General features: G+C 39.6%; 2 protein-coding genes across 3 annotated transcripts; both read right to left on the bottom strand.

Moving 5' to 3' along the window:
- Positions 1-292: 292 nt before the first annotated feature.
- Positions 293-11724, bottom strand: LOC115789176 (sushi domain-containing protein 2-like). 2 transcript variants are annotated; one of them, XM_030742451.1, is made up of 17 exons: positions 11316-11724; positions 10852-11050; positions 10566-10717; positions 10306-10473; positions 10040-10214; positions 9376-9577; positions 8337-8422; positions 6469-6737; positions 6264-6398; positions 5997-6152; positions 4624-4872; positions 3993-4176; positions 3433-3527; positions 3173-3352; positions 1844-1940; positions 1641-1698; positions 293-1045 (listed from the first exon to the last, which is right to left on the bottom strand). In XM_030742451.1, exons 1-16 carry the CDS (start codon positions 11377-11379, stop codon positions 1653-1655), a joined length of 2457 nt encoding a protein of 818 aa, XP_030598311.1. In that variant the 5' UTR covers positions 11380-11724; the 3' UTR covers positions 293-1045; positions 1641-1652. The 2 variants fall into 2 exon arrangements, with proteins under 2 accessions (XP_030598311.1, XP_030598310.1); XM_030742450.1 differs by having other exon boundaries at positions 293-1698.
- On the bottom strand, positions 10600-25377 carry myo1hb (myosin IHb). The gene is made up of 33 exons (XM_030742449.1): positions 25344-25377; positions 22789-22950; positions 22274-22389; positions 21363-21561; positions 21183-21263; positions 20903-21082; positions 20723-20821; positions 20530-20643; positions 20335-20406; positions 20126-20245; positions 19817-19884; positions 19620-19725; positions 19439-19519; positions 19259-19350; positions 19067-19161; positions 18702-18748; positions 18413-18493; positions 18208-18313; positions 17972-18089; positions 17737-17850; positions 17563-17639; positions 17404-17472; positions 17205-17289; positions 16920-17082; positions 16737-16820; positions 15280-15373; positions 14973-15028; positions 14755-14890; positions 14565-14635; positions 13255-13352; positions 13047-13146; positions 11734-12971; positions 10600-10717 (listed from the first exon to the last, which is right to left on the bottom strand). The coding sequence occupies exons 2-32, from the start codon at positions 22912-22914 to the stop codon at positions 12945-12947; spliced, it is 3075 nt and encodes a 1024-aa protein (XP_030598309.1). The 5' UTR covers positions 22915-22950; positions 25344-25377; the 3' UTR covers positions 10600-10717; positions 11734-12944.
- Between the last annotated feature and the right edge of the window lie 23 nt (positions 25378-25400).

Below are 25400 nucleotides of genomic sequence, written 5' to 3'. Positions count from 1 at the left end.
GACTGAGAGACTGACGCAGTGGCGTGGTTGTGAGGAATTTCACATGCGCAGATAAATCTGGGCAACAAGGGAGATATGTTAAGCAAATAATGAACCAAACTTCAGATTAATAAATCAATGAGGCATCAGAGATAGAACTTATTTATTAATGGGGAAATATTTTCATCTGCACTAATTAAGGGAATTATTTGAGGGTAAGAAGTCAAATATTAAGGAAAGCATGGCAGAAGTACTGTGTCAGCTCTAGGAGTAAATAATATCATGAGTAATGACACTGTAATTATCTCATTATTTCAATGTCAAAGACATTGATGGCAGACAATGTTTGTGGATCATCTGAGAAGAAATACAGAAAACTATTATTTCTATATCGGTATGAATAAAATAAACTGGACTAATCACCATAACAGATAGGCCTAAACCTGAGCGTCAAGCTGTATTTAGTTTCTGTTACCTCATTATATATCTTTTTCACCATGCCGGTGTGTATTCAAATGTGCAGCACTGTACAGAGACAAAAGGCTGGTCAGAAACGTACAGCAACAATGAAAAACTGTGGGTAACTTGATGCAAGCACAAGATTCACCTTCTCAGTTTGCTTCAGAAGAATTTACACAATAACCAGCTATGTAACAACATTTAATAACATTTTAGAAGTACACAAGCAATGAAGTGAAGAAACTTGTTTTTTTTTCTCTAAATATTCAGTATCTTCAGGAGTCCAAAAATGTATATTCTTAATGAGTGTTTGGAGTGTTCTTTCAGTTTATCTATTAAACTGAGGGTGCTGCATTTTACTGGATGAGGGCAACCACAATTTTTACACATAGCATCCATATGACTTCCTGAAGACAACATGAACTCACAAACCTAAAAGAAACGCATCACAATTAAAACTTTCAACCTAAAGGGAGCTTAAATAAGTCATATGTCGTTATTAAAAGTGCAAAGATCTGTGCTCAGAGGGGCAGCAGGGGGCAGGGGAAACAAGGCAGGCAACTTGTTGTTTGTGGGGGGCAACTCAGTCACAATGAAGAGGAGTTATCTTTCTGGGAGTGAAAACAAGAGGTAGATGAGAAAAAAGCATGAGTGGAGCAGTTAAATATAATGCTACTGTAAATGACCACTTGTTGCTAATCTAGCCTTAAATGTGGAGAGAGACACTTCATTGATGTAACTTCCATTAACATCACATTACTTGCTTTGTTTAATGTTTAATATTAGTTAACTTGGCTATGAGAGCAGCGTGGTGTGTCCAGCTCCACCGACCATGATGAATGGAGGGCACACAGCCAGGATTCAGAATCAGAAGTGCCAAAATAAACATGGTCTCTGCCATTCCCTTCATTTTATAGCTCTGTCATTGGTGGTGGTGTCAGATTATTTATAACATAATGGTGATGAACACTGGTTGGAGGGGTCCTCTGTGAATTTTTGTCAAGCTTCATTAAGTTAATTTTGTGCATTTTCAGCAAGTTTTCTGTCTGTAATATTAACATTTGCTAATTCCATGAGGAGGAATGAAAATACAAATTAAGACCTGGATTATAACAGTGTGGTTTTAAGTGTTTGAGCACTTAAACCCACACTGTTAAAACTGTCTGAGCATTCAGTAGATGGATGATTATGTAAAATATTACAGCAGGGTCTGGTTAAAAGGTTTCATTTGTCTCCATTCCTGTTGAATGTTCATCTTTTCTGAAATCAAACAAGATACAAAATAAATGTAAATACAATGGAGAAAGAAAATTGACTTGCAGGATACTATAATATACTGCTGACAAAATAAGTCTATGTGATCTATATTTATTAATGCATTTAATCTGAAAATCTCATACTGTACCTTTTCCCTTTTCTGGAGTAGAGCACGATTGCTGTTATGATCACAGCCAGAGTCACAGCTCCAATGACTGAACCGACCACAATTCCTGTGACATTACCTGAAGGGACATATTTAAAAAAGGTTTTCCACTGAGTCAAACCCAGTATAAAAAATAAATGGGAATAAAATGGGTTTGAGTTCACTGTTAACTGCATAAGATTCAGACAGGAATCAAATGAAGACGTGCAACAAAGCTCTCCAACCAGATTCAGAGTTTGATTTAGTTTTAAGAAAATATGGCTTTTATTTTAAGAAAGGTTTTAAGCCTTTTACAAGATGTGAATAAAAATTTCACACTTCCTGAGACTTTGAGTGTTCCTGAGGTTTCTGAAGGATGATTTTCAGTGTAAATGCACAACCATGGTGCATACTAGTAGGCCGTTGTGGGTTTTTTTGTTTGTTTGTTTTTTGTGTTTGTTTGTTTTGTTTTTTGGGGGTTTTTTTTGGGGGGGGGGCACTGCAGCACAGTCTTCATATACCGCCATAAACTAGGCCAGTTTGCCTTACTGTGACTTCACTTGCTTCCCAATAATGAAGACAGTTGATGGATTACTGTTTTGACACCTGGGTGGAAATCCAGCACACATCACAGATGCAGACGTTCAAGGAGACCTCTTGGGGAGATCTACAAATAGCAGCTGCACTGATGATTGGCCTCGTAAGGTTCTATTTACAGGCCACAGGGTTCCTTTAGTTCAGACCAAAACATCTCAGCAACTACTCATTGGATTACTATTACACACATTTGCAGGAGCCTGATGAGGAATCCTACTGACTGTACCCTGACCTTTTATATCAGAACATCAGCAGGTCAAATGCTTCATTTATCAAGAGAAACATCTACAGCCTCTCAAGAAATCTTAATGGCTTTGGTAAGCCCTTGACTTTCTCGTGCCACTTAAAGTTTGTAGATAAGAAAGCAATCTCTTAACAGTGATTGTGAAGTGAAATCTATTTGTTGTTGCCAGAGTTGTTGCTGATTCTCAAATTTCCCTTTTCATCTACAGCATCAAAGGCTTCTAACAAAGTGCTATCTGATGAGGAGAATCACCCTGCAGGCGGATGGCCGATATTTTTGGTTACTCCAGAGCTAAAGAGGGTAACTTGCAGATATTTAGTTTTTGTGACAAGAAAAATTCAAACAAGTATCAAAAGGTTTAAATGATTCAGACAAGCATGCTCATCCTCAAAGACAGACACATTTGCCACCAATGATCTGCTGATTTGTGAAGACCAAAATGCTAATGTTTATTGATTTTGCCATTCATTAATGTCATGATGTGTCCATACTAGAAGCCACGCAGGTTGTCTCCTCTCCAGACCACTGGCCATTGGCCTGGCATGTTCGCTGTGCTGGTCCTTTGAGAGTGTATCTGTCATTGCAGGAAAACCGAACCACTGCTCCTTGTAAATAGGTGGTTCCTTCCTTTGTCCCATTATTAGGTGGTGGAAGCCACCCACAGGATACAACTGCAGAATATGACAATGTGACACCAAGTGGTACATTATAATCAATGGAAATTTTTCAGATACTTTTTTAAGCTTTTTACCTGGCTTTAGATCCTCTACAAGAGAAACGTGACTCTGGAAAGACACTCTGGTAGCATTTCCCATTCCTGGACTGCGGCCTACCAGGATATCATACCTACAGTACAGACACAAAGACCAAAAAATAAAAACTGAGCATCAGAAGATGACATTTCAAAACTTTTAGTGCATATATGATGACGTTACAAGACAAGTTGGGCTATCTTTAGCGTAACACTACTTGGTATTGTTGCTTGGTTGGGTTTGATAATTCAACAAAGCAAGAGCTGGTTAATTCCCATGTATTCCTACTTACAGTGTGACAGACAGTAAATGTTTCGTTTTCAAACCCACTAGAAGATAACCTGAATGACATCAGTGTGACATCATCGTGGTATTGTTAGTTCTGTGTAAAATTAGAAGACTTCCTTGTTAATTAATACCACTGACTTTATTCCCCTTAAAATCTAACAATTCACAACACATTTTGAAGCAGATGCGCTTCATGAAAATATCCCATTTACATACAGGTTATTAATTATTATTATAATAATGTAAAGCAAATCAAGGTTTTCACTCATACCTACAGAATGGAGAGCCTTCTCCAGAACATATCTTTGCTACTTGATTGGTCAGTGGATCATCTGGACTCTCAGGAGCAAAAAACACTGGAATAAAACTGGGGTCATGTCTGGGGGCATGGTAATATGTGTCCAACAGGTAATCTGAATCATATGTGAACAAGGCAGACTCATTGGCTACTGCCCCTGGAAGATAAAAACAGATCTATACTTTAATTTGACACCACGCATTTTGAAGAAACACATGCTCTTAGCACTAAAAAGAAAATGACATAGACAGGAGCCCTAACAGAGAGCATCATCACAAGAAATTGATGGATTTAATTAATGTGACAACCTTTGGGGGTGAAAAACTCAACACTGAGCCCAAAATTGCAGTTCCTTGAATGGCCACTTGAGGTTGGCTCCTAAAATGAGTCCATCACCCTCTTGTCTAAATAACAATGGTTATGTCTAACTACAAAAAAAAATCCCCCAATCCTTCAAAATGGGACATCACAATCTAATGCCTGCTGTTACTTCTTGAAGTATGGGTGCTGTTACTTCTTGAAGTATGGGTGCTGTTACTTCTTGAAGTATGGGTGACCATTTCACACAGTAAAGTAGTGATGTACAGGTTTAGTGATTTCTTACAGCTGGCTCCGAAGTCAAACAGTTCCTCTGGATTGCTAGAGTTCTGCACAAGCTGCCCGTTGCTGAGAACAAGGTCATCTTCGACATTGCCGTTCATCTTTCCCAAAAGTCCAAGAGTGGAGTTTTTAAATTCCTCTGGCAGAAGCACAGTGGTTGTCATGGTTCCTTCTCTCAGTCGGACCTCCGCCCCGGCTCCAGAGGGAAACATCACAGTCACATTTGTAGAGGTAGGAGAAAACACAAATGCACCTACGAGAGATTTGAGTGGGAGAGAGGCAGACAAGAGCAATAGATCAAAAGACACAGTTTGTGCCATATTTCAAATGTTTTTTAATTTCAGCAGCTTTTTTTTTTTTTTGTACATTTCTGCAGTGTTGGAAGAAGTACTTGGCATTTACTTATGTAAAAGATAAGATTGGGTTAAAAAGTAAATACAGCACTTAATGTAAATTCGGCTGTTATCCCCTTTAAGGTTAGCCCCCTTGAGCTCCCCTTTTTTTTATGACTTGCTACATTTGGATCACTCCAGCAAAAAAGGCAACCTTTCTAAGTGAATCTCACAGTGAGAGAAAGGTCACAGGAGAGCTAAATGACAGGTAGTGAGTAAATATTGTGTTGGTGTTGCCTTTTCAGTGCACTGCGAGCCAGTGCACATTTGCATAATAGCCTAATGGCTTGCCCCACAGTTGAGGGCAATTGGGCAGAATGTTGCTCCTCACATGGGAAGTTACAGAAGAGCTCAACATTGATGGGGGGGCAGTTTTACTGAGCACAAACTTGTACATGTTGAAAAAAAATGATAAGCAGGCTCCTGGTCAGGCCCTTGACCTGACGTACCTTCTTAATGATTGGACACTGTGGGGCTCTTACACTGAAAATTGTCTAATGTCTGGGTCATGCAGTAGCTGGACACCCAGCTCCCTTTCCCAGTGAGAGACAGTCTTCCACACAGAAGCTGATGTTTGTTCTCCGTGCAGGTTTGAGGTCTATGACAACACTGCAACTGAGCTGCTGGTACTGGACTTTTAGTAGGTGATCTAAATGTAGCAGGAGAACTGCTACACAATGAGATAAACTTGAAGTGGATAACAACCAAATATGAGCTTTTTTGTAAGTGCTGCCTGAACCTTCTGATCACTCCTTGTAAAATCTGAGAATTCAAAATGTTACAGAAGAACGAATAAAACTGGGTTTTTTTAGCAAAAGGATTTTGAAGAGTAAATCTACTGATCAATAGAAAGCACAATGTCACGAATAAGAGGGCACAAATTTATACTCACCAACAAAATGAACAGAGTGAACACAGTTTACTTAATGCCTCCAGTAAAACCAGTTTACTTGATCTTAAGCAGTAAGAAAAATCAGTCTCTCACCTTGCAAGTCCATCCAGGTCTGCTCAGTAAAGGAGAGGGATTTTTGATTATGCAGCACTTCGAGGCCATTGTGACCGCTGATCAACCGTACCTCAATAATGTCAGAGGATGCTTCTCTCATAGCAACAGATGACAACTTGGTTGCCTTAATTGTTCCTGATAGCGGAATAATTAGGAACAATTAGCTGTTGTAATAGTTTTCCTTCTTCAGTGACAGTGCTGTGGAACATTGTTCACAGTGATAGTCTATAAAGTTTACTGACTCACCATTCACAGGCTCTGTTCTGCCTTGGACTGTCAGCTGTTTTTCCACTGAGGTCACCAATGTGTATTCCCCTTTGCCGTTGAAGGAGTAGCTAACACCATCGAATGTTATGAAGTGGGGGTCTCCAAAGACCACAGCTGACATTAAAAATGAAGACATTAAAAAAACAATCTTGTGAAACACACTGCAGTACCAAGGCTAGCCCACCTGATTCAGGTGACTTGTAGTGCCTGCAGTCACTGGAGGGCCGATGTTTGAAGTAGTAGTTGCAGTTGTCAGACCAGAGGCAGCAGTAGTAGAAGCTCAGGACGTCATAGACCCAGTGAGACAGCCCGGGGACTCGAGGAGGTTTCTTGTAGGGAGGTGAACCCCAGTCGTGCGCTCGGTCTGGAGTACTACCCCCAATCGAGTCTGCTGTCAAGACCTGAGCGCCGGTGCTGTCGTAACAACACTGCTGTCCTGCTCCATACTTGGGACTGGGGATAAATTTCCCAAACAGTGTCAGTTAAAGCAGTGAAATCTGCTGAAGCCCAAAACATAAACACCCATTTAAACAGAAATCGACAGCCATACTAGTTTGTAGTATAAAGACGGCACTAATATGATGATATTCAGCATGCATGACACTGTATTTAACAGGTATTTACCAAGTTAAACAGTGTGTAGGAGATTTTTGCCATGTTGCATCAATAAGGTAACCTTAAAAATAAGCTATTGTACAATGAGGGACAACAGCAGAACTGTGCACGTGTTAATAAATAAAAGTTTCAGTGTAAAGACTGAGTCAAAAATATTATGGTCTTAAGGTGATGTGAAAAAAACCCATGCCACTGACAGTGTCTCACCAGAATGTTATATGTGTATGTTATATTAATATTACACTTACATAAATACATTAATATTACAAGACAAGCTATTTCTCATTGCGGACTGATCATTAAATTACCTGAAACTTTGAAGCTTTTAAACTATTAACTGTTCAAAAGCCGAGCGGAGTTCCTTCACACTGAGTCATTAAACAGCACGTGCCTTTACTTCACGGGTTTTGGCTCTGGCACAAGTCCAACCACATGCTCATGCGCCTACCAGATAGCATCATCCTTGACTGGCCAATAAAACCTACTGATCCCAAGCACACTTATCACCATTTTCATCAAGCCTGGATGGGCCACCTGGGCTGTAAAATCCATTTAAGTTTAGGTAATGCAAGACTTAACATTTGTAATATAACATTACTAAAACTCACCTTGAATTTGTCTTTAAAGCTGCACCTAAACTTTGGCAGCTGGGAAATAATTATTTTTGCTAAAGTTGCTAAAGTAGCTATTGAGGTCCTCTCTGTCAGTGAGGAAGAATAAAAGATGGTCCCGTTTTTCTTGAATCTGACAGCTGGCACAGTCTCACATCCACGTGCTCACTTGCTAACTTTTGTCTTTGCAGAATCTAGATTTGTTTGGCTATTTAGAAGAAAAAACTGCTATGAGATTACATAGAACCAGGCACTTTTGCATTTTGCAGTCCTGATTCATTGTTTTCACATAGAAACTACCACAAATATTTCCAGGTAATAAGCCACAGCATCAAACATTTAATGATTAAATTATTACCTTCAAACAATGGACTTCTGGGGCTTGATTTTATTTCACCATTATAATATGATAATAGTGTCTTAATACTTAAAAAAAAAAATCAACCTATATGATATTATTTATATGACCTCGCTACCACATCAATGCCAATATATTTAAAAATTGTAATTCCAAATACTGCAGAGAAATTCCCCTTTGATTGCTCCCAGATTATCATATCATTACCAAAACTATTACTAAGTTGATTTGCCTCACAGGCATTGTTATATTTGTTTCCACATTATTACCCCTAATCATTACCCCACTGTATAAATTTTAGTCTAATAATGCAAGAATGAGCATACAAAAAAGAGTTATGATTTCTCATTTTATTTTAACTCAGACATTTTTAATAAAACAAAAAGACCTAAATAAATCATACCCTGTAAAAATATAGGCTGCATGGGATAATATTGATATGTGCACCAGTCTAAATGGAGGACTCACCTGGCTTGTATAGCCCTCACACAGTGAACACTCCCAGGATGGTAGGTGCACACACTCCCTTTCTCTATATCACACCCGTAGTCAGTCTGAGGAGAAAGATAAAATATCTGTGATCTTGCAGCCAAATGTGCGTTTCACATGTTCACTGTAACTTTTAAAATATAGCCCTTGTTAGGCTCAATGTTGCGCAAATGAAGGTGTTCAATTTGCAAACAACTGTCAACTGTGCAATCTGAAACAATAAATCAGCTTTTAGTTTGAAAATAGCAAGTGTTATTATTTAGGGAGGACTTTACACACAAGCTTAGTGATGGTAGAGCTGTTGTAACCCTCTCCAGAACCTGAATTATCCTGTGAACAATAAAACCACACAGTTTTTATCTGTGTTATGTAACATCCTAATTTATAAGGCAATAACAGCTGAAAGCTTTCAGCTTGAATGTTCTCATAAATCCTATAATTAGGAGAAATCTTTTTGACTTTGAACTGATAAGCAGGGACCATTTATAAAACATGGCAGTCACTGACAATCACCATAGACACAAAGTAATTACGCATGTTTATCTTACACACACACACACACACACACACACACACAAAGAAAGATTGCTGGTTAACTCAGTCCAGTTAATCTCAAATGTTCTCAGTACAGATTGTTTTTTTTGTTGTTGTTTTTTGGGGTTTTAGCACGTAAAATAAACGTGCTTTTTTCCAAGTCATCAACCCTTAACATAAAGGTGCAAGCTGTGTAGCTCTCTGCTCCAGATTCATCTTATATCCAACTTCTGTCTCTTGTCATCCACTGAGTAGCTGTGCCAGATTAGTTTGTTGTAACGGTGTCTTTGCAGTTTTCTTTTGTCAATGACCTTTGTCATGTTTGTCTTTTATTGTCTGTAATTATTCCATTCTTCCTTATGCCAGCTGTTTGCATTTATGTTGACGAGGCAGGGAATAAGTACATTTTAGTGAGTGAATGTTTCCTGCATCGCTGTTACAAATGTGTGCTGTCAAGTCTTTATTTTCTGCTCTTCACACTTACATGAAACCTGCCTGTGTCTGCTCTTGCTTGAGCCAGCGTGCACGGGCAGTCTATGATCTCACTGAGGAAGTTGGGCAGCTGATTTTCCAGCTTGTCCCATGCTAAACATTTCTCCAGGGCCCAGCCTGCTGAGTTCTTCCTGAAACTCTCCTCCAGATGCCATGCCAGAGCGTGATCCTCAGTCCACACAGCTTCCACATTCCTGAGCATAACCAGTACCGCTGTTAACAACTTTTTTGTATTCATTAATTGTATAACTGGATTACCTGTCATATAGAAATTCAAATTTTAGACCTAAATAATGTTTTCAATGCTCCAGTGTGCAGGATTCAGGGAGTATAATCACATAAACACAATGATTTGTGTATTCATTACTTTAGAAGGATCAGAGAGAGTGGATTCTCTTTTGGGAAGTTCACATTTTGAACCCATGTTGAGCCCAGAATGGACAAATCACAGACTGAAGGCTTTTGCATGGAAGGAGAGGGTGAAGCAAAGATTATTCATTTGCTTACAATCTATAACCTCTCCCTGTGTGCCATTAAATCCCACACACTGAAACTTTAAATACTAATAAATTTGGATCTTTGGAAGATGAAAATCTTTAATCACTTAATCACTAATAAACAGTCATCAATTTACCACAGGGAGTGTTTGTACATACCACATGCCGTCAGGGTGGTTGCTGGGGCTGACACGCACAGAACCAAGCTCCCAACTTGAAAAACCGTTCTCTGCTGGTTTGGGCAAAAAGCTAAAGGAGCCATTGTTGGGCTGATCCTTTGCAAGTGAGTATAAATACTGCCACTCTCCCTGCCAGTATTCTGAATAGGGCTCTCCTACAGAGAAAGATTTTTGATTAAATTCACCGACTTCTCCAGTCAACAAAGTCATGTGAGCTAGTAGGTGTATATGTAAATCTTTACTAACCTGTCTCTCTGTATCCCCAAAGCTCTATATTGACCCTTTCTGCTCTTACTAAAGAGGTATTCCATGTCATTTTAAGAGTGCCTCCAACATTGGGTGTGCCATAGTACTGCCATTTTGTTGAGTTGTCCAGAATCGCCTTGAACTTGGAATCCAGCTTACCAGTATGAACTGCCACAGCACATGTGAATCAAATAAATTATAGTTAATGTCATTTCAACAGGAAAAACATGATGTGCTCTAGTGACACTTAGTTATTATACCGGAAAGCCAGGCTCCAGTTCTAGTGAATGTAGTGCCGTTATCAGAGGAGATCTGCAAAGGAATCCATCCTGTTTCATATAAGAGAGGGGAGATACAGTGGCCTGCACCGTTGACATCCACATATCCCACTGTATTAGTGTTGTCGTTGAATCTGCCATTATAAAAGAATGATTAGCAGAGTTCTGTAGTTGAACTGTATAATGTTATCAAACAATTGTGTTTAACTTAACCACAGTCGATCAAACGTATAACCAGAGCAGGTATAGGAACAGAACAATGTCTTACCTGCATACAATCTGTGAAGTCATACTGAAACTTGCATCAAGTATGATAAAATCTGCGCCACCAAAATAAGACCCAGAATATGGAAAGATATCCACACAGAACTCTTTATAGTCTGCACAACAGTTCCTCAGAGATGTGCATGTTGTGTGGCATGAACACAAGTCCAATTTTTTCCCACAGTTTCTTTCACATGTTTGTCCTGTCCAAAATACATGCCAACATTTTAAAACAGGCTCATCTATGATGAATTGAAGTGCTGATTTGGCATGTCATTGAATGATATGATAGATTCACAAAATATTTTAAGCAGCTTTATGTTTTTTATTGCATTTGTATAATATAAAGTCCACAGCCTTTATTCAGATAATTGTCAATGCAAATTTACTACACAAAAAAATCACAAATACAAACTAGAAATCTTACATTTCTTGATCAGGTTGATGTATATCATATTGGGGACTTACCTAATGTCCTGCAGATACATGAAAGCAGAAGGATTAATAAAATCACTGTGAACCTTCCCATCATGACAGAGTCAAACTGTCAGCCAAGATTTCTGCTACACACTCCTGGCTGCAACTGCACTTTCTTCCCACATATATATACGCTCAGCATTTTCCTAAACCTTGAACCTTTGATTATCTGCATGTACAAACATCTGCTTAATCATCAACTCTTTGATAACATTCTCAGCCGAATCTTCACGTGTGTGCCTTCAGCTACCTCTTGCTTCACACTAATCAGTTTGAAAGATTTATTATCTTGTTAATGAATTTTAGATTGTATATTCCATATCGTAATGATATTTAAATAATGATACAGCGCACCTGCGCATGTGGACATAAAAAGAACACATTATAAAGAAAATATACAGCCCGGTACCTGTTACAGTTTTTCTGGGGGCTCGCCTGGGATCACAACCTATGCTTGAATGGAACTGTACATGCACAATATCTAAGTCAGTGGTTCTGACTGTGGGGCGGGCCTCTCTGGTGGCCACTGCAAGTTGGTGTGAAACTGAGCTAAATAAATACAACTGATGTAGTGAAAATCACCCCATAAAGATACTGTACTGCAGCCTCAAAACACTTGATCCTCTTAACAATTATTTCTTCAGCTTAGAAGCAGTCTCCAATCAGTGATTGGGAGGATTAAAAATAGAAAATAAAAAGGCTGCATGAGAGTTTTATGCTACGTCAAACATGCTGGTGTGCCAGTAATGGCATGCCAGAATATTGAACCACAGTTCAGCCAGTCAGTTTCAAGCACAGTACTGTGGCTGTAGACTTCTGTAGGATCATTAGTCTTCCAGTAGGGGGAGCTGCTACCTTTGGCGTTGTCACAGTGGCACGCATTAGTGGCCTCCTAGATTAGTTTCTCCAATCTGTCTGATGGTATTATGTGATAACATAGCAAAGAAAAATGAGCTAGAGTGGCTTCAAACTTATCTAGAATATACTGACTGACATGGTAAGTTAGTAAGCTGTAAATATACTTTCAGAACTGCAGTATATGTTGTGAAAGTAAAATGCTGTGATCACCCTTCTTCTCCTTGATATGAAAAAGTGCTGCATAAGCATATCTGCACAAGTGACCGGAGTTTCCAGAGAGCTGCTCCTGCTATACTAAACCATAATCTTACCATATTTCCATAACAAGCATGTTTTAATATAAAGGTACAACATGGCTGAGGGATTATAACTGTTACAGTCATGGCTTTACACACATACTGTTATCATGAGTGATTCTATTAATATTTTGTATATATATTACAATTTGCATACAGGAATCGGTGCTGTTTCTTTACAAAGAGATCATTTCAAGTCTAAATATCATGAACCAGCACAGTTGCTGACATTGCTCTACTGTAAGCATGATTTTGCACTTTCTACAGCTAAGGTATTGGCAACACTTGTTTAATAATAGCATATACTCCATTGCATAATATTGTTATAAAGATGCAAAAATAAAACTCAGCTGACTTAAAAGTGGAAACAGGAGGAAGAATCACGGAGCAAGCATGGCTGTTGTTTCAGAACTTGCAGCTCTGAGCCTTAATTAAGGAGCACCATTATCCCACATTGCTGGCATATTCATCTTGACTTGGTTTTCGTTGATTCCTAAAAGCACAAAGAGCTCAATCAGTTGCTCATGTCTTCAGTAATAACTTTACATCGTCTGAATTCCAGACTCACCACCATCAAATGGCCGTTCTTTGCCCTGTAGACGATCGACTCCTGACCGCTTTTGAAGTCGACAAACCCCTCTCTGCCAGGCTGAATGTCAAATCGCACACTGCGTTTTGTAAAAAAAATAATTCCATATAAAAATGAGATTATTTGTCAGTTTTACCATTTTTCATAACAAATTCAAATGTTGCTACATGAGATCCAGATTCTGTACCTGCCCTGCACCACTTGGATGCAGTTCTGCTTGTTAGCAATAACACTCAGCTTAGTCAGTGCTTCAAATAGGTAGTCACACTGCAGAACCAGATCCCCCTGAAAGGACAAATCAGTGCTCTGTTAGGCATCATGATTTCCATGGTTGAGCAGCTCCTCTAGGTGTAATGTGTAGGTAGCCCAGTACTTTTGTCCATATAGTGGATATTTGTCCATCAATCCATTTTCTTCTACTTATCCAATTTAAGGTTGTGGGGCGGGGGGGGCTGGAACCTATCTAGGCTCCCATAGGACAAGAGGCAGGGTACACCCTGGACAGGTCACCAGCGCTAACACAGAGAGACAGACAACCATTCACACCTATGGGCAATTTAGAGTCACCTACCCCCAACCTAACCCCACTAACTGCATGTCTTTGGACTGTGGGAGGAAGCTGGAGTACCTGGATAAAACCCACGCAGACACGGAGTGAACATGCAAACTCCATGGTGAATTTGAATCCAGGACCTTCTTGCTGTGAGGCAACAGTGCTAATCACTGCACCACTATGCCATATATATTTGTGATGTCCATTTTCCTTGTAGCATGGAGTGATTTTAAAATGTTGCAACAAATGTGCTGGCATGCAGCACCTCACCCTGAACCTCATTTTTCCACATTCAGTCAGGAACTCCTTTTATTTCCTGTTATCTTTCTACTGTTAGCTGGAAACTAAAAGAATAACTTCTTCTAATACTTGTTTTCTCTATAGATTTCTCAAAATTAATTGGATATTATTATTATTATTATTATTATTATTATTATTATCAATAGGATTGCAGGGCAGGACAGTGGAGTATTGGTTAGCACTGTTGCCTCACAGCAAAAAGGTCGAATCCACCATGTGCCCGGGGCTAACTGTGTGAAGTTTGCAAGTTCTCCCCATGTTTGCAAGGGTTTTCTCCGGGCCCTTTGATTTCCTCCCACAGTCCAAAGACTTGGGGTTAGGTTAATTGGTGACTCTAAATTGCCCAAAGTATGAATGGTTGTCTGTGTTAGTGCCAAGCTGGTAACCTGTACAGGGTGCACCCTGGCTCTGCCCCCATGACCCTTAAATTGGATAAGCGGAAGAAAATGGATGATTTGTGGTGTCCCTTTCCTCTAAGAGGACAAATGGATCTAAACCACACCAGCATAATGCCCCTCACTACATCTTCCACATCCCCTCACATTCGGGCTCAACAGTTGTCACCCATCTGTACATAATACCTGAATACTAGAATACTGGAAGTTTGCAGATAGCTGTGAACAATGGTCCGCAGGTACATGTACCTTTTGCTTGATGTCATCACATGTGACATGAAGGATCAGGAAGGTGTCACTGAGGTTGCTGACTGACACACCTTAAAAAAAAGTTACCCTTGAATATATACACACACATAACAGCACAACAGTGATTTTAAGTGTATATTTAGATACTACACATAACAATGCTACTTTATCTAACTGCCTCACTCGTTACCTTTCAGAGAGCTATAATCTATTTGCTGCTTGATCTTAGCCTCTTCCACAAGGTAGGCGGCTTCCTGGGTGAAGATGAGCTGCCGGGGTCGAGGCCTGAACCCGTTCCTGTCATACTTCACCACTGGCACGCTGTACTGCGGAGGACCAACGCAAAGATCAGAGAAGATTAAAAAACAAAGACAGTGTAGCCAAGTGCACATTAATATTGTAATTTACCTTGATTTTCTCATGCTGAATCATTTGAAACACTTTGATGTTTATATCTTCTGCACCTTAATAAATAATAAGCAAGATTAAGAATCAGTGAGAACAGCAATCACAGCAGAACAAACATTTAGCAAATGGGTAAGGGTTTGCAGAAACAACAATACTGGCAGGAAAACAAGGGCATATGTTCATCAAACTATACAACAAATTAGTGTTGTGTTTTCTGTTCTGCATATAAAAATCACAAGAACTACTGTAATCTGATCTATGTATGTAAGTACACTTAATCTCAAGAAAAATAGTATTGTGGTCTTACAGATCCTGGTGTCTGCAAATGGGCTGCACACACTGAAGGGGTAGTTTTCTTTTTTCCCTTTGAACAAGGTGCTGGTCTGTGCTTTTAACAGCAGCTGCAAAGAAGATATTAAAACAAAAAGTATTTTAAGATCAACCTTGGAAATCTGTTGTACAAACTGCCTCCAGAAATAACACAAAAGACATTCAAACACATTATGCCACAACATCTAAAGAAAATGAAGAGCAGATAAGAAAAGAAGTCATTGGCATCCATCAGTCTGGAAAGTGTTCAAAGCCATTTGTAAGGCTTTGGGACTCCAGAGAACCATGGTGAGAGCCATTATGCACAAATGGAGAAAACTTGGAACAGTGGTGAACCTTCCCAGGAGTGGCACCCATACCAAAATTTCTCCAAGAATGCATCAGCAACTCATCCAGGAGGTACCAAAAGAGCCCAGAACAACATCTAAAGAACTGCTGGCCTCACTTGCCTTTGTTAAGGTCAGAGTTCATGATTCAGCTATAGGAAAGAGACTGGGCAAAAATGGTATCGATGGCAGAATTCCAAGGAGAAAACCACTGCTGACCAAAAAGAACACAAAGGCTCATCTCACATTTGCCAGAAAACATCTTGATGATCCCCAAGACCTTTGGGAAAATATTCCGTGGAGTGATGAGACAAAAGTTGAACAGTTTGAGTCCTGTTACATGTGCATAAATCTTAACACGGCATTTCATAAAAAGAACATCACACCAAGACTCAAACATGGTGGTAGTAGTGTGATGTCTGAGGCTGCTTTGCTTCTTCAGGACCTGAACAACTTGAGGTAACTGATGGAACCATGAATTTTGCTCTCTACCAGAAGATCCTGAAGGAAAATGTCCGGTCATCAGTTCATACCCCAAAGCTCAAGGACACTTGGGTTATGCAGCAGGACAATGATCCAAAACACACGAGCAAGTCCACCTCTGAATGGCTCAAAAAACTAAAAAATTAAGTTTTTGGAGTGGCCTAGCCCAAATCGGAACATAAATTTGATTGAGATTCTTTGGCATGACCTTAAACAGGCCGTTCATGCTTGAAAACCCTCCAATGTGGCTGAATTAAAACAATTTTGGAAGAAGACAAGTGGGCCAAAATTCCTCCACAGTGATGTGAAAGACTCATTGCCAGTTATCACAAATGCTTGTTTGCAGTTCTTGCTGCCAAGGGTGGCACAACCGGTCATTAGGTTAAGGTTAACTTTTTCAAAAAGGACCACATAGGTTTGGACAGCTTTTTTCACTAAATCAATAAAATCATTTTTTAAAAAACTACATTTTGTATTTACTCTGGTTAGACAAAGGTCTAACATGTAGATGTGACAAATATGCAAAAAATAAGAAATCATGAATGCGGCAAATACTTTTTCACAACACTGCATACAAAGGCACTGGTGCAGTTTAGGCTGTCTCTCCACTTATGACGGATTGTACCTGTGCTTTCCTTTCTGGGGTGATTCCTTGGACATACTTCCTCACCATGTGGCGAACGTAGATCCTCTTCAAGAGCTGAGAAACCTGCAGAAAGTATAGGAGTGTTGAATGGGTTCTATGATATGATATTACAAAAAATGCAGCCTTCTGAAACTATGAAACTATCATTCAAGCGTCACTCACCTCCTGCAATATAGGAGGAGGAGTGAGCCAAGAGTCTTTTTCCAAGAGCGTTTTGGGAAGGTTCTCCTTAAGCCGGGTGAGGTAGCTGTGCCTCACATAAGTCAGGTAGTCGCTGTTGTCAATGCAGGCTGGCTGATATCTATTCATGAAACCTTTAATGAACCTAGTACAAATCAAATAGATCGGTAATCCCACCAGAGTTCGTGAAAGTTTCCAAATGGCTCTCTTACAGCAATTATCACCATCCCATTAACCTATCAAACACATCTCACTGTGTTAACTTACTTTTTGATGACCTTGACAGCCCATGCCCTCCTCTCACGTTCCTTCCTAGCCAGCAGACCTCTCCAGCAGTTTTCAATCTTTGTGGCTATTTTGATAAGACAAGGCATTACTTGTTTAATATGGTTTAAGTTTGAATTGAAAGACAGTTATGGGCCATGAACAAATATATTATAAACAAATGTCTTGCCCTGTCACTCACCAGCCTCTCTCTGTTTCAGGTAGTTTCCTTTCACCTTGTAGCCTTTGTACTTTGCCTGAATCCTTGTTGCTGCAGTAAAGACAGTCAAGAAGGTCATGCTCAAAAGGTTCTTGATGCTTACTGTAGAAATTAAAATGCATTTTGAGAGCCGTATCTCACCTAGCTTGTGTTTGCAGACTTGAAAGGCATCTTCTGTTGCAAACAGAGTTCTAGGGTGGCGGATAAAAATTTTTGTCCTTGAGATAAGGAGACAAAAAGTGAGATTTAATAATTTTATTTTTACCGAGTTACTCAGCACCCATTGTAAACATGATTCACACCCATTCTGCCTACCTGCCCATCTTGTACTCATCAGGTTTATAGCCCAGGTGTTTGATCAGGCACCTCACACCTTCTGCTGCAGTGCCTTTCCAGTTGGGCCAAGTGTCAGGACACAGAGGCTTATACCTGAGCACAGTTGAAGACCAGCAAAAAAACAAAAGAATGCTGAATATTGTTTTGTTTTTGTTTTGTTTTATGATAAGATTAACTTCATTAAATAACAGTTAGAGCAGTGGCAATTTGCTACCTCTGGAGAAAGATCTCATATTTGCGACGATAAGCAAACCCAGCACGCCTAACCCTCAGGTGCTCCATCAGTCCCAGGTATTTGATCTGATGCCTTACTAACACATCATCAAAGTGTCCTGCAGGAGACACCACAAGATCAGGGGGTCAAAGCAGTATGATTTAGCAGCATGTGCATGTTAAATGTAAGCTGAGCAGGATGATTCTTTATAAACATACCAGAGTTTGGGGACTCACCTGGCTGCTTGGCTTCATTGGGTTTAATACAGCGGACGTACCAGGGTTCTTTGGTCATTAGGATCTCAGTCAGACCCACTAGGCTATTCTTAAACTGAGTCACCACCTGAGGAGTCACAGGAAAGTGGCAGATTTCTGAGTACTCATAGCATTAAATTATGGCACTAGGGAGATACTGAGCTTCATTATGTTGTATTGCTCTTACAGTTTCAGGTCTCTTCTTGCTATCCGGTTCAGTAGAAGGAAAACAGTGTTTGATGATGGCATTCTTAGACTGCCGCATAACCTAAAGAGAACAGGACAACTGTAAGCATCTAAAACATCAGTCATATGTGTAAAATTATAATTTCTGTTCCATCTTGGTTTATTTAATAGAAGTGGAGAATATTAGAAGTCACATCTTTGGAATGAATCAAAAAAAATTTGTGCTCAAGGAATCATCATCCACCGATTCGCCATCTTCCCTGGGATTCACTATTAAACAGTTAAATTACCTCTTTCCCATTTCGATACAAGAGATCATTGTTTTTGTCCAAGAATCCTGAAAGTTTAAAGATCAAAAATAAGCTTCAAGAGTGAAATTATCTGCTCTGTAGTACCATAATATAGTGGTTAATTTTTAACTAAGTATGCCATCAGTTTTTAAGATAAGATAAGATAAGATAAGATAGTGTTTATTCGTCACATGCACAGTTATATACAGTACAATGCACAGTGAAATGTATTTTGTACCTGCAACCATATATACATTTATTACATTTCTCTATTGTGCTACATTTTAGCATTTGTCTGCTGTTACACTGACTAATTTAGTGACATTGTAACAGAAAAAAGACATTATCAATATTTTATCTCTTACCAACAGCACAGTATGTAACTTCCCCAGCGTAGTGGAGGAGGCGAAAGTCTCCTCTTTGCAGAGTTTTCCTCGTCTTTTGGTCAGCAAGTTTATGTCTGCAGGAAGGGGGCGTTAGTGTTGATTTTCGTATGATTATAGTTTGATTGTTTCATGACCACATTAATTTGCAACATGTCATCTGTAAAGACTGACGTGACAAAATGAGGGTGACCACCAATCTTGTCCTCCATCTTTTCCAGGAAGGTGAGATCCGTGGCCTCTCCAGGCCGTAAACATTCCTCATCCTATGAGAGAACATCAAGAATTAACAGCATGTTTTAGTTCAATGTGTCTGTATTTGATGTGATGTCTTTTTTTTTTTTTTTTTTTTACCAGTAAAGAGATGATTCCTCTAAATTTCTCCTCCACGAGATCACAGATGATCTTATTGTTGAAATATGGCACTGGTTCCCACTGTGTATATAAAAAAAAAGAAAATGATGAGTTTCTTTTTATACATCAGTTGTTTTTGAAGTTGCATATCTGAAGCAGACTGACTGAATAATATTATTACTTCAATTCCCTCCATCTCGTACTCCTCCTGCTCTGATTTCAGGGTCAGCTCGATAAAAAGCTGCTGCAGCTTCTCATTGCAGTAGTTGATGCAAAATTGTTCAAAGCTATTAAAAAAAGAAGTGCAGGTGCTGTCAATATCGCAGTTTTCATTTGACATTATTGCTACTGAAGAATCAGCTCTTACACAATTCTCACCTGTTTACACTGAAAACCTCAAACCCGTAGATGTCCAGCAGACCAATCACTGTCTTCCTGGAGGAGTCCTTCATATAAAAAAGTAGACATTAACAGGATAGGTTTTTAACATTTAGATTAGGTATAATGTAGCCAGGCACCATTTAGAGAAAATCAGTCCAAAGCCAAAAGACTATTGAATGTTCAAATTAGGTGTTTGCAGGCTTAAAACAAATCAAATGACTGCCACAAGACTGCTACCCAAACTTGTTAGCCCAAATCTCCCCCTCTTACTGTGAGGACAATAAGGTGGGTTGCTTTGTTGCTCACCATGTTAGCTAACGATTCATTGATCTTGTTGACCAGCCAGCTGAAAGTGCGGCCGTAGATGGCTTTGGCAAGGGCATCTCTGGCATAAACTGCATGGTCCACAGAGAAGGGACTGAACACCTTTAGGATCAGAATAATGTTGATTACTACTTGCAAATTACCATTATAAACAACATAAAATTGATTTATGACTTAATGTGTAAAATTACCTCCTCTGATTTGGCTTCAATCTTCCTGTGGGTTAAGCCCTGTTGTAGCACCTGGTTGGGAATCCCCAGCAACTGCCACCACAAAGGAAAAACAAAAAACAGACACATGGCATCAAATTTCTTTGCGATTTTGTTGGAAAGTTGCGAGAAGAGGGGCAAAAAGTTTATACTACCTGCAGTTTGGTTGGATTTTACCTTTGACACCCATTGCATCTCCTGGTTGTTGTTAAGAGTGGCGTATCCTCGAGCATCTGCCTCAAACTTGATATTTCCCATGTGGAGCACACTGGCAATTATTCCAAAGAGGTTCTGTATTAAATCCAGACATAAATGGCATGAATTAATCACCAGTACAAATACTGTGCAAAGATTTACTGTGCAGCCTCACCTCAATGTCACTTTCGCTTAAGTCTATGACAGACAGGGCTTTCCGCACTGTCTTCCAATCACTTTTATCATTGATAGAGCTGACTTTGGCACAATTCCCCTGAAGAAATTAATTAAAAATATTTTTAAAGATTTTTTTTTAATGAGTAACATAAATGTAGTGTTTTTTTCCCCATCTCACCTGCACCAAGTAGCGGTAGTGCTTGCAGTTTCTCTCTAGACCAAGCCAGCGGAGCAGATCTTCTTCTCCTCCTTCCACCAGCTGGTAGAATATGTGGAAGTTTCTTTCACCGTGGTTCTGGTGGACCACGCGGGACTTCTCCAGCAGGTAACTGAGGATGTGACCACCAACTGCACCACCCTGAAAGACAGAGGTAATTCTTAACCTCAAGTGAATGCCTCAGGTGAAACCTGAAGTCATTGCATTTGCATTGCTATGTGATTAAGATTTGTTAGTCTGCCTGGTGGTCGAATTGGATATCCATGTATTTTCCAAAGCGGCTCGAGTTGTCATTCTTCAAGGTTTTGGCATTTCCGAAAGCCTGAAAATTGAAAACAACAGATGCAAGAAAATTTGCAATTAAAACAAACAAACAATCTTACACAGTGGAAGCTTTAGCATGCATGTCCGGGACACTGACCTCAAGCACTGGATTGGAAAGAAGCAGTCTGTCGCGGACATTGTTGAGGACTTTGGTGCTTGGACAACTGACAGCATAGAACTGAAGGATTTTCTTGGAGGCCTCTGTTTTTCCAGCCCCGCTCTCCCCTGAGATGAGGATGAAGTGGTTGTTGAACTCAGACATCATGGTGCGGAAGGCATTGTCTGCCAGCGCATAACTGAAAGTACAGTGATGGATTAGAGACCAGACCAAAATCCAGTAACTGAGGCTGATTAGTCATACTGCAGCTTACAGTAACTTATTACAATGTATCCAATTGTGAGGAAGATAAATATTGCTAACACATTTTATGGCACGTATCCAATTATTGTCATGATGTTTAAATTCTATCAACCAAATGCCAATTTTGTGGAGTCTACAACTAAAGTCATGGGATTACTAATTTCCCCTTCCAGTCAACTGTTGGGTATTGGGGGGGCTATTTTTATACAACATACTCATTTAAATTATCTTAAGCTGTCCTTTCTTTATGGGGGAGTAGCGGCTGAGCTGCCAGTTCAGGTGGTTCAGGGATCTGACCAGGATGTCTCCTGGGTGCCTCCAAGGTGAGATAATTCAGGCATGGGAAATATCTCCTCTACCTAGAGGTAGGAGGGCCCAGGGCAGACCCAGGACACACTGGAGAGATTATATCTCTTGGCTGGCTTGGGAATGCCCCAGGGTCCTCCTGGAACAGCTGGAGGAGGTGGCCAGGAAGAGTCAGCCTTACTCAGCCTTAAACTCCACCCTGTCCTCCAAACATGGTCATGGCTGGCTTGAAAAAAAGTCAAGCTGTTAAAGGCCAAAATCCCAAGTTTGAGGGTTCAAAATGCTACTGTACATTGTTTATATACAATCTATACAAAAGACAAACCAAAAACAGCTCTTACATGTGAGGCGGCAGCTCAAAGAAGTTAACTCCCATGTAAGTATCCATTTGCTTCTTGCTGTAGATGTCTATTTCTTTATATGGGTTGACTGAAACCAGGAGAGTCCCAATGTAGGTCTGCAGAAAAAGACAAGGAAAATAACTTATGGTCTGCAATTCTTGCAGATTTGATAATACAGATCGTTTTTCTTGAACATTACATGACATTATGAGAAGGCTCCCAGCAATGTGGTGTCCATGTATTTTACCACTGATAAGTAATGTTCTTCTTTAGAAAAAGAAATAAGTTTAGTTAATCACTTGTCATGACCCAGTGGGCAGCACTGACCTTTAGAGTGCTCACTCTGCAAATGAAAAGAAGTAAAGCTGCTGATTCAGCAACACGCAGAGCCCGATTCAGCAGAAGGCAACGCAACATTAGGACATAGTGGGGTTGAAGGTTGAGGGCATGATGCTTAATTAGAGTAAGAGAAAGAGCCAGGCCAACCAAAATGACACCACACAGGAAAGACTCACGTAAATTAGATTCTCATGGAACCGTTTCCTCAGGTTATCCAGGAAGGCGGTCTCGCTCGTGTAGGTGTCCAGGAGAACAAAATCCTGGATGCCACCGCGATCCCGGGCTGTCAGGGAGGCCTCCATGTTTCTCAGGATACGGTTACACCGCTCCTCCAGGCTCTAGGCCAAAGAAGGAACACATTAGTGACCTTAGATGCACACGGGTATCACGCTTATTTTAGTTTAGTTTAATCTGAGCAAGCACTGCAAAATAATCTACAAAAAAACACCTTTCCATTCTTTCAGTGTAGTATCAGTAGATTCTGAAAAAGTTTATTACTTAATAAACCGTTTATTTACAAAACAGTTGCTAAACAACCTGTGAAGTCTTAGAAAAAATCAGTGCAATTTCAACAAAATGCCGTCGTTTTTAGTCATTCAGTCGGTCTGCTGTCATTGAAAGAAATGCTATTGTCTTAAATTAGGGAACCATATGAGGTTTCTTGGCTTCTACTTCATGGTGGTACAACAGGTAGTTAATGTCTTTATCAGCAAGAAGGCTGTAAGACTGATAAAGATGCAGACCTCTGGCTGATTAGATTAATGTGATCAATTCTTGACTTACAACTCAATCTTTCCTTGTGAGAAATCATTAAATGTCCTCACTGCCCTCCTTGTCTGCAACTGTCACACTTTGCAGCTCCCTCCATCTGGCCTGACTGGACACATGCTAGACCAGTTCTGGCCCACAAGCCATATATTTGAAACAGCTGAAGTCAAGCAACATAACAAAGGCTGCGCTACACATAATGTGTTATTATTAGCCCCTTTGTTAAGATGGGACAGATGGGTCACATGACCCACCCTTTTCCTTTGTGCCCCTTTAGTCTTCAAAAATGATCCTGTTTTTGTTGAGGTTTTCATCGCTGAAGAACACATACACACACTCACACACACACATACTTACAATCTTGTCAGCCTAGGATATATGGTAAATTTCCCAATTGGCAAGTCATTTCCTGAATGTTTGTCCCTATACTGTATCTGTGACTTCCAGTCAGAGCTGTTTTTGGCCTTGGCTACATCCTCTGTGCTCATGACAAATCTAAATTCAGCCCGCACTATCTAATCTGCTTCTGATTTTTTTTGTTTTTTGTTTTTTTTTAAAGCCATCAGTCTTGTTCATGACAGAGACAGTCCACCCAACCGAAATGGTAAGCTAATACTAATGCTAAATACCTCTTTAAACAAGAAGCACTCAAAGAGAGAAAACTTCCACCAAGGTAGCTCACTTTCTGGGCAGTGTTTACTTTTAAGGGAATAGTATTGTATTTTGTATATATTCATTTTGTTTTCTTGCAGTAAAACTCAGATAAGGGCAGCATGACAGATGTTTACTTTGATTGCACAAACATTATGTAGGGGTATGTCATGGATAGTAGGTACTGATTTGTAAATAACTGAATATGAATAACTTGAGCTTATATAATATTATACTGAAGTATATTTCTAAGGAGGCAACTCATTTTCTCTCTCTTGACAATACATACATATAACACATTTTGGGGTCAATTTGAAAGACAGGCAAATGTGAAATATTTGGATGCAAACTATAATGTGATATTTAGAATCTCCATTTACCAGTTATCATTTTCTGAATGTTGCCAATACAAATGGTAAGGGGGTGGGGGGGCGGAGTTTTAAAGAAAAAATATTTTATAAAAATTTGACTTTATTTTACTTTGAAGAAGAGGTCAGAGGTAATGTGATATTTAGAATCCCCGTATCATTCCCTTTATGCCTATATGTTGCCAAACAAACAGTGTGGCTCAGATCAATCTATTGACCTTGAAGGAGAGGTCAGAGGTCAAATGTGACATAATATTTAAAATCTCTTTTTGGTACTTTCTATATATTTACAACACCCACCACACTTGTAAAAATCATTGTTTCTAGGTTATAAGGCTTTTGGTCATTTTTCAACCAATAAATCATTGAGTCAACCTAGAAGACCTTGGTGGATGTGCTCGTTAACATGACCCCACTCTGCACTTTCAAGCCTACATACAGAATGACACCCATGGACGGACGCAAACACTACCAAACAAATAACGTCCTTGGTGGGGGTAAAAACATCACAAAATAAAGGGAAAATGTGACTGGTTAAAAACTGGCACAAATATAAACTTCATCAAGTCCATAGTTTTAAAAAAAAGTCCATAGGTAGCAACATTTATTTCATTATGCATAAATACAAGATATGTTCTGCTACTTAATTCACAACTAATTTTATGTCAGGTAAAACGATCAGCAATGCAATGCACTTTAATTATGGTCTTCCTATGACAGAGTCATCCAGTACTACACTTCAGCAGTTTGGCTCTCATCACTGCCAAGTTGACCTGTTACCAAGTCAAAGTAACTGACACCGACAGCTCAATCTCCAGTGAAACAAGCTGCTGATCTACTGACCCAGCAGAAATTCACAGCAAAGTAATCACAATAAATCTTTTCCTCAAATCAGTGTGCAATTATTTGATCATTAAAACAGAAGAAAAACTGTATAAACTCACCTGCCACTAAGGTCCTTAGTGTGCGTGCCTGCAGTTACCTTTTCTGAACTGAACTGA

The sequence above is a fragment of the Archocentrus centrarchus genome, chromosome 12, assembly GCF_007364275.1.
Source record: "Archocentrus centrarchus isolate MPI-CPG fArcCen1 chromosome 12, fArcCen1, whole genome shotgun sequence".
Lineage (NCBI taxonomy): Eukaryota > Metazoa > Chordata > Actinopteri > Cichliformes > Cichlidae > Archocentrus > Archocentrus centrarchus.
This window is presented reverse-complemented; position numbering and strand designations above follow the sequence as displayed.

Excerpts from the sequence above, each read along its gene's own strand:
- LOC115789176 (XM_030742450.1), bottom strand. The coding sequence starts at position 11,379 with ATGATGGGAAGGTTCACAGTGATTTTATTAATCCTTCTGCTTTCATGT. Across the intron at positions 6,153-6,263 it reads CAGAACAGAGCCTGTGAATG|GAACAATTAAGGCAACCAAG; the intron begins GTGAGTCAGTAA and ends TTCCGCTATCAG. Across the intron at positions 1,941-3,172 it reads GACAACCTGCGTGGCTTCTA|GTAATGTCACAGGAATTGTG; the intron begins GTATGGACACAT and ends ATGTCCCTTCAG.
- myo1hb (XM_030742449.1), bottom strand. The coding sequence starts at position 22,914 with ATGGAGGCCTCCCTGACAGCCCGGGATCGCGGTGGCATCCAGGATTTT. Across the intron at positions 19,520-19,619 it reads ACGAGATGGAGGGAATTGAA|TGGGAACCAGTGCCATATTT; the intron begins GTAATAATATTA and ends TTATATACACAG. Across the intron at positions 17,473-17,562 it reads AGTCTGCAAACACAAGCTAG|CAACAAGGATTCAGGCAAAG; the intron begins GTGAGATACGGC and ends TCTTTACTGCAG.